Here is a 7,140-nt window from a genome sequence, read left to right as displayed (position 1 = left end):
GGAGGCCCGGGCGGGGGGCCCCACGGAGGGGATGAGGAGGAGGAGGAGGAGGAAGAGGAGGAGGAGGAGGAAGAGGAGGAGGAGGAGGACGAGGAAGCGCTGCTCGCCGATGAGGACGAAGCGGCCGCCGCGGCCCCCGAGGCGGCCCCGGCCCAGCCCGGCCCCCCCGGGGAGGAGGAGGAGGAGGAGGAAGAAGAAGAGGAGGCGGCCCCGGCCGAGCCCGCGGGGTCGGAGCCGCTGCAGCCGCCGCAGGAGGAGGGAGCGGCGGCCGCGGCCGAGGCTGAGGCGGCCGAGGGAGGAGGAGGAGGCGGCGGCGGCGTGAACGGGGCCGAGCGGCCGCCGGAGGAGGCGCCCAGCGGGGATGAAGCGGCCGCGGCCGAGGCCAAGGAGGAGGAGGCGGCGGCGGGTGAGCGATGGGGGAGAGCCGGGACCGGGGGGAACCGGGAATGGAACCCCGGGGACCGGGAATGGAACCCCGGGTCCGGGGAATGGAACCCCGGGTCCGGGGGGGAACCGGGAAAGGAACCCCGGGAACCGGGAAAGGAGCCCAGGGAACCGGGAATGGAACCCCGGTAAACGGGAAAGAAACCCCGAGACCGGGAGGGAAACCGGGAATGGAACCCCGGGACCGGGAGGGAAACCGGGAATGGAACCCCGGGACCGGGAATGGAACCCCGGGAACCGGGGGGGAAACCGGGAATGGAACCCCGGGACCGGGGGAGAACCGGGAAAGGAACCCCGGGACCGGGAGGGAAACCGGGAATGGAACCCCGGGAACCGGGAAAGGAACACCGGGACCGGGAGGGAACCGGGAATGGAACACCGGGACCGGGAAAAGAACCCCGGGACCCTCGGGAAGGGATCGGGAAAGGAGCCCCCAGAACCGGGAACGGGATCCCCAAAACCGGGAAAGGAACCCCGAGATCTTCGGGAAGGGATCCCCGGGACTGGGAGGAAAACCGGGAAAGGAACCCCGGGAACGGAATTCCCAGAACCGGGAAAAGAACCCCGAAAACTTCGGGAGGGAACCGGGAAAGGAACCTTGGGATGCTCGGGAAAAATCCCAAAAACCGGGAGAAAAAACCGGGAAAGGCCCCGGAGCCTCGTGAGGGCCCCTCAGAAAATTCCCGGTTTTTTCCCCTCAAAATCCCAACCTCGGCCCCGGCCCCGTTCCCGGATTTTTGGGGGATAAAATCGGGATAGAATCGCGATAAAATCCAGCTAAAATCGCGATAAAATCCCCAAGTTCCCCACAGGGATTTGGGGGGAAAAAAAGCGGGAAAAATTTGAATTCCGAGGGATTTTCGTGGAGCCGCGGGTGAGGGGAAATCAATGGAGTTCCGGGAATTAAGGAATTCGGAGTTGGGATTTGGGAAAAATGGGAGGGAAAAGTCGGGGAAAATTCGGGTTTTTAAGGGAGAAATTTGGGATGGGGTTTGGAGGGAAAAAATCCTGATTTTTGTGGGTTTGTGAGGGGAAAATCCTGGTTTTTGTGGGTTTGTGAGGGGAAAAATCCTGATTTTTGTGGGTTTGTGAGGGAAAAATCCTGATTTTTTATGGATTTGTGAGGGAAAAATCCTGATTTTTGTGGGTTTGTGAGGGGAAAAATCCTGATTTATGTCGATTTCTGAGGGTAAAGTTCTTATTTTTGTGGATTTCTGAGGGAAAATTCTGATTTTTTTGTGGATTTCTGAGGGAAAAGTTCTTGTTTTTCTGGATTTGTCAGGGAAAAATCCTGATTTTTTAGGGATTTGTGAGGGGAAAGTCCTGATTTTTTAGGGATTTGTGAGGGAAAAATCCTGATTTTTGTGGATTTCTGAGGGAAAAAATCCTGATTTTTCTGGATTTCTGAGGGAAAAGTTCTGTAGTTCTGATTTTTGTGGATTTGTGAGGGAAAAATCTGATTTTTTTTGGATTTCTGAGGGAAAAGTTCTGACTTTTATGAATTTTTGAGGGAAAATTCTGGGTTTTGAGGGGAAAAATTTTAAATTTTTAGAAATAAACCAGGGGAAAATTGTTGTGAAATTGGGAGAGTTGTTTTAAGGAGAAATGTTTGGGTTTGGGTAAATTTTGGGATTTCTGGGGGAAATTTTGGATTTTTAGGGGAAAAATCTTAATTTTTAAGGAAAAATTGTGATTTCTGAGGGAAAAAATTGGATTTTTTTCAGGACAAAATCCCGAATTTTGGTGAAAAATGTTGATTTTTGATTGGAAAATCCTGGGATTTGAGGAAAAAATCACATTTTGAAGGGAAAAAAAGTGATTTTTGAGGGAAAAACTCTGATTTTTAATGGAAAAAATCTGATTTTGGGAGGATTTGCGGAGCTTGGATCCGAATTTTATTGGGATTAAAGTGAAATTATTCCCATTTTTGTCCCAATCTTTATTTTTTATGGGATAAAAACTGGAAAAATTCCATTATGGGATGTGGGGGAAAATACAAAAATTTGGATTTTATGGAAATATTTCCAAATGTTGAATTTTTTTGGCCAAAAAAGGGGAAAATTGGGATTTTTTTTGGCGTTTCCTTGGATTTATTAATTTTTTAATTTGGGTTTTCCAGTTTTTAGTGACCCAATGGATCTCGGTCTGGAATTTTTCCTTTTTTAGTGAAAAATCCCAGGGGAATTTGACATTTTTTAAGGATTTTTGAAATACTTTTGTGCCTTTTTTAACCCAATCCAGGTGGGAAAATTCATTCAGACTCCCAAGATTTTCATGGAATATTTTGCTTTAATTCAAGCAAAAAAAAAAAAAAAATAAAAAATTAAAAATTCAAATTTTAACCCTTTTTTCCTGCAATAAATGAAAATAAATTCAGATTTTAACTCTTTTTTTCTCCAGAAAAATTGAAATAAATTCCAATTTTTACCCTTTCCACCCCAAAAAAGAGAAAATAAATTAAAATTTTAACTCTTTTTTTCCTCCAGAAAAATGAAAATGCATTCAGATTTTAACCCTTTCCTCCCCAAAAATAGAAATAAATTAAAACTTTAACCCTTTCCACCCCAGAAAAATGAAAATAAATTCAAACTTTAACCCTTTTTACCCTGGAAAAATTGAAATAAATTCAAATATTAGCCCTTTTCCCCCAGGAAATTTGGAATAAATTCAAGTTTTAACCATTTTCTCCCAGAAAAGTAGAAATAAATTCAAACTTTAACCCTTTTTACTCCAGAAAAATTGAAATAAAGTCAAATTTTAACCCTTTCCTCCCCAAAAGTGAAAGTAAATTCAAACTTTAACCCTTTTTACCCCCAAAAATGAAAATAAATTCAAATTTTAACCATTTTGCCCTGGAAAAATGAAAAGAAATTCAAATTTTAACCCTTTCCTCCCCCCAAAAAAAGAAAATAAATTCAAACTTTAACCCTTTTTACCCTGGAAGATTTCAAGTAAATTCAAACTTTAACCCTTTTTACCCCAAAAAATGAAAACAAATTCAAATTGTAACCCTTTTTACCCCAGAAAATTGAAAATAAATTCAAATTTTAACCCTTTCCTCCCCAAAAGTGAAAGTAAATTCAAACTGTAACCCTTTTTACCCCCAAAATTGAAAATAAATTCAAATTTTATCTCTTTTATCCAGGAAATTCGAAATAAATTCAAATTTTAACCCTTTCCTCCCCAGAAAAATGAAAATAATTTCAAACTTTAACCCTTTTTACCCTGGAAGATTTCAAATAAATTCAAACTTTAACCTTTTTTACCCCAAAAAAATGAAAATAAGTTCAATTTTTAACCCTTTCTTCCCCAGAAAAATGAAAAGAAATTCAAACATTAACCCTTTTTACTCTGGAAAATTTGAAATGAATTCGCACTTTAACCCTTTCCTCCCCAGAAAAGTGAAAATAAATTCAAACTTTAACCCTTTTTACTCTGGAACATTTGAAATAAATTCAGACTTTAACCCTTTTTACCCCAAAAAATGGAATTAAATTCCATTTTTAATCCTTTTCTCCCCAGAAAAATGAAAATAAATTCAAACTTTAACCCTTTTTACCCCAAAAAAAATGAAAATAAATTCAATTTTTAACCCTTTCCTCCCCAGAAAAAAAAATGAAAATAAATGCAAACTTTAACCCTTTTTACCCTGGAAGATTTCAAGTAAATTCAAACTTTAACCCTTTCCTCCCCAGAAAAAATGGAATTGAATTCCATTTTTAACCCTTTCCTCCCCACAAAAACTGAAAACACGTTCCGATTTCCCCGGGAAAAGCCGCGGCTGCTCAGTGCCGGCGTTCCCTGGAGCCCCCCGGGGTATTTTGGGGTGAAACGCAGGATTTGCCCCCGCAGGGGAGGAGGAGGACAAGGCCAAGGCGGCCGAGGGCGAGCGGCGCGGGCTGAAGCGGCTGCGCGACGAGAAGGACGAGCACGGGCGCGCCTGGCACGAGTTCCGCGAGGAGGCCTACAACAGCCGGTGGGCAGAAACGGGGGAAAATGGGGAAAATGGGGAAAAATGGGGAAAAAATGGGCAAAAATGGGGGTTTGTGGGGGAAAATGGGCAAAAAATGGGGATTTGTGGGGAAAAAAATGGGGATTTATGGGGAAAAATGGGCAAAAAATGGGGATTTCTGGGCAAAAAATGGGGGTTTATGGGGGTTTCTGGCTACAACAGCCGGTGGGCAGAAACGGGGAAAAATGGGGAAAAATGGGAAAAAATGGGAAAAAATGGGGGTTTGTGGGGAAAAAAATGGGGGTTTGTGGGGATAAAATGGGCATTTCTGGGCAAAAAACGGGGATTTCTGGGGAAAAATGGGGGTTTATGGGGGTTTCTGGCTACAACAGCAGGTGGGCAGAAACGGGGAAAAACGGGAAAAAATGGGCAAAAAATGGGGAAAAATGGGAAAAAATTGGAAAAAAATGGGAAAAAATGGGGGTTTGTGGGGAAAAAAATGGGGATTTGTGGGGAAAAATGGGGATTTCTGGGGGTTTCTGCCTACAACAGCCATTGGGCATGGGCACCAAACGGGCAGGAACGGGCAAAAATGGGGAAAAAAATGGGGATTTGTGGGGAAAAAAGGGATTTATGGGCAGAAAATGGGCAGAAAATGGGCATTTGTGGGCAAAAATGGGCATTTGTGGGAAAAAATGGGCATTTGGGGGCAAAAATGGGCAATTTGTGGGAAAAAATGGGCAATTTGTGGGGAAAAATGGGCAATTTGTGGGAAAAATGGGCAATTTGTGGGGAAAAAAAGGCTATTTATGGGCAAAAAATGGGCAGAAAATGGGCATTTGTGGGCAAAAATGGGCATTTGTGGGCAAATTGTGGGCATTTCCTGGGCACTGGGGACATCTGGGCCTTGGGGAGCCTTTCTGGAAGTTTTTGTAACTTCAAAAAAAATTTGGGGGGGATTTTCAACTCAAGAATTTGGGATTCTTCCCAAACTTTGCCATTTCCACCCCAGAATTTGGGATTTTTCCCAAACTTTGGCATTTCCACCCCCGGAATTTGGGATTCTTCCCAAACTTTGGCATTTCCCACCCCCAGAATTTGGGATTTCCCCCTCAGAATTTGGGATTTCCCCCCAGAATTTGGGATTCTTCCCAAATTTTGCCATTTTCCACCCCCAGAATTTGGGATTTTTCCCAAACTTTGCCATTTTCCACCCCAGAATTTGGGATTTTCCCCAAATTTTGCCATTTCCCACCCCCAGATCCAAATCTCCGCCGCCGCCCGAGGAGGAGCCGCCGGAGGGGGAGGAGGACGAGACCCTGGTGATCCTGGACACCTGTACGGGAATTTCGGGGAATTTTGGGCAATTTCGGGGAATTTTGGGCAATTTCTGGGATGAGCTGGGAGATTTCTTTTGGAATTTGAGGTTTTTTTCAAGGATTTATGGAATTTGAGGCCATTCTGGGGGGGATTCTTGGAATTTGGGGAGAGGTTTTGGGGTTATCTCCATTTATTTTGTGGGATTTGGGAATTTTTTGGGATGATTTGAGGTTTTTTTGGAATTTTTTGGGGTGATTTGAGGTTTTTTTGGAATTTTTTGGGATGATTTGAGGGTTTTTTTGGAATTTTTTGGGGTGATTTGAGGTTTTTGTGGAATTGTTTGGGATGATTTGAGGTTTTTTGCAATGATTTTGGAATTTTTTGGGGGTGATTTGAGGTTTTTTTGGAATTTTTTGGGATGATTTGAGGGTTTTTTTGGAATTTTTTGGGGTGATTTGAGGTTTTTGTGGAATTGTTTGGGATGATTTGAGGTTTTTTGCAATGATTTTGGAATTTTTTGGGGGTGATTTGAGGTTTTTTTGGAATTTTTTTGGGTGATTTGAGGTTTTTGTGGAATTTTTTTGGGTGATTTGAGGTTTTTTTGGAAATTTTTTGGGAGTTTTTTGGATTTTTTGGGTGATTTGAGGTGGATTTGCCTCCACCCAAGTTGGGTTTTGTGTAGAAATTCAGCAATTTTGGCATTTCGGGTGACTTTGCCTCAATTCCAGGTGGAATTTTGGGATCATTTCTCTGATTTTGGGGATTTTGGTTGGATTTGGGCTGGGAATGAAGAATTCCAGGCGGATTTTTGGGACAATTTGAGCCATTTTTGCGATTTGAACCATCCCAAGGTGAATTTTTGGGACATTTTCCCTTTGGGGCCGCTCTGCCCCAATCCTGGCCGGAATTTTGGGATAAATTCTGGGATTTTGTCTGGATTTGGGGTGGGAATGAAGAATTCCAGGTGGATTTTTGGGACAATTTGAGCCATTTTTGGGATTTGAACCATCCCAAGGTGAATTTTTGGGACATTTTCCCTTTGGGGCCGCTCTGCCCCAATCCTGGCCGGAATTTTGGGATAAATTCTGGGATTTTGTCTGGATTTGGGGTGGGAATGCAGAATTCCAGGTGGATTTTTGGGATCATTTCAAGGATTTTGGGTAGGAATGCAGAATTCCAGGTGGATTTTTGGGACAATTTTCACCGTTTTCCCATTCAAGCCCAGCCGGGATTTTGGGATAAATTTCAGAGATTTTGTCTGGATTTGAGGAGGGAATGAAGAATTCCAGATGGATTTTTGGGATCATTTCAAGGATTTTGTTGGATTTGGGGTGGGAACCAGGAATTCCAGGTGGATTTTTGGGACAATTTTCACCGTTTTCCATTCAATCGCAGCCAGAATTTTGGGATAAATTCTGGGATTT

The 7,140-nt window shown here is 43.5% G+C and overlaps 1 protein-coding gene across 1 annotated transcript in view; it reads left to right on the top strand.

Annotated features, from left to right (window-relative positions):
• The window catches only part of LOC121342580 (heterogeneous nuclear ribonucleoprotein U-like protein 2), a 5,960-nt gene extending 95 nt beyond the window's left edge, over window positions 1–5,865 (top strand). The window contains exons 2-4 of the mRNA XM_041417104.1: window positions 5–406; window positions 4,297–4,420; window positions 5,658–5,865. Of these exons, the coding sequence (XP_041273038.1) occupies window positions 5–406; window positions 4,297–4,420; window positions 5,658–5,850 (719 nt within the window). The 3' untranslated portion in view covers window positions 5,851–5,865. The remainder of the gene's footprint in view (window positions 1–4; window positions 407–4,296; window positions 4,421–5,657) is intronic.
• Window positions 5,866–7,140: the final 1,275 nt, after the last annotated feature.

Source organism: Onychostruthus taczanowskii, unplaced genomic scaffold, assembly GCF_017590055.1.
Source record: "Onychostruthus taczanowskii isolate IOZ18803 unplaced genomic scaffold, ASM1759005v1 scaffold544, whole genome shotgun sequence".
Lineage (NCBI taxonomy): Eukaryota > Metazoa > Chordata > Aves > Passeriformes > Passeridae > Onychostruthus > Onychostruthus taczanowskii.
The sequence above is the reverse complement of the archived record's forward strand: the minus strand, read 5'-3'. Positions and strand labels throughout refer to the sequence as shown.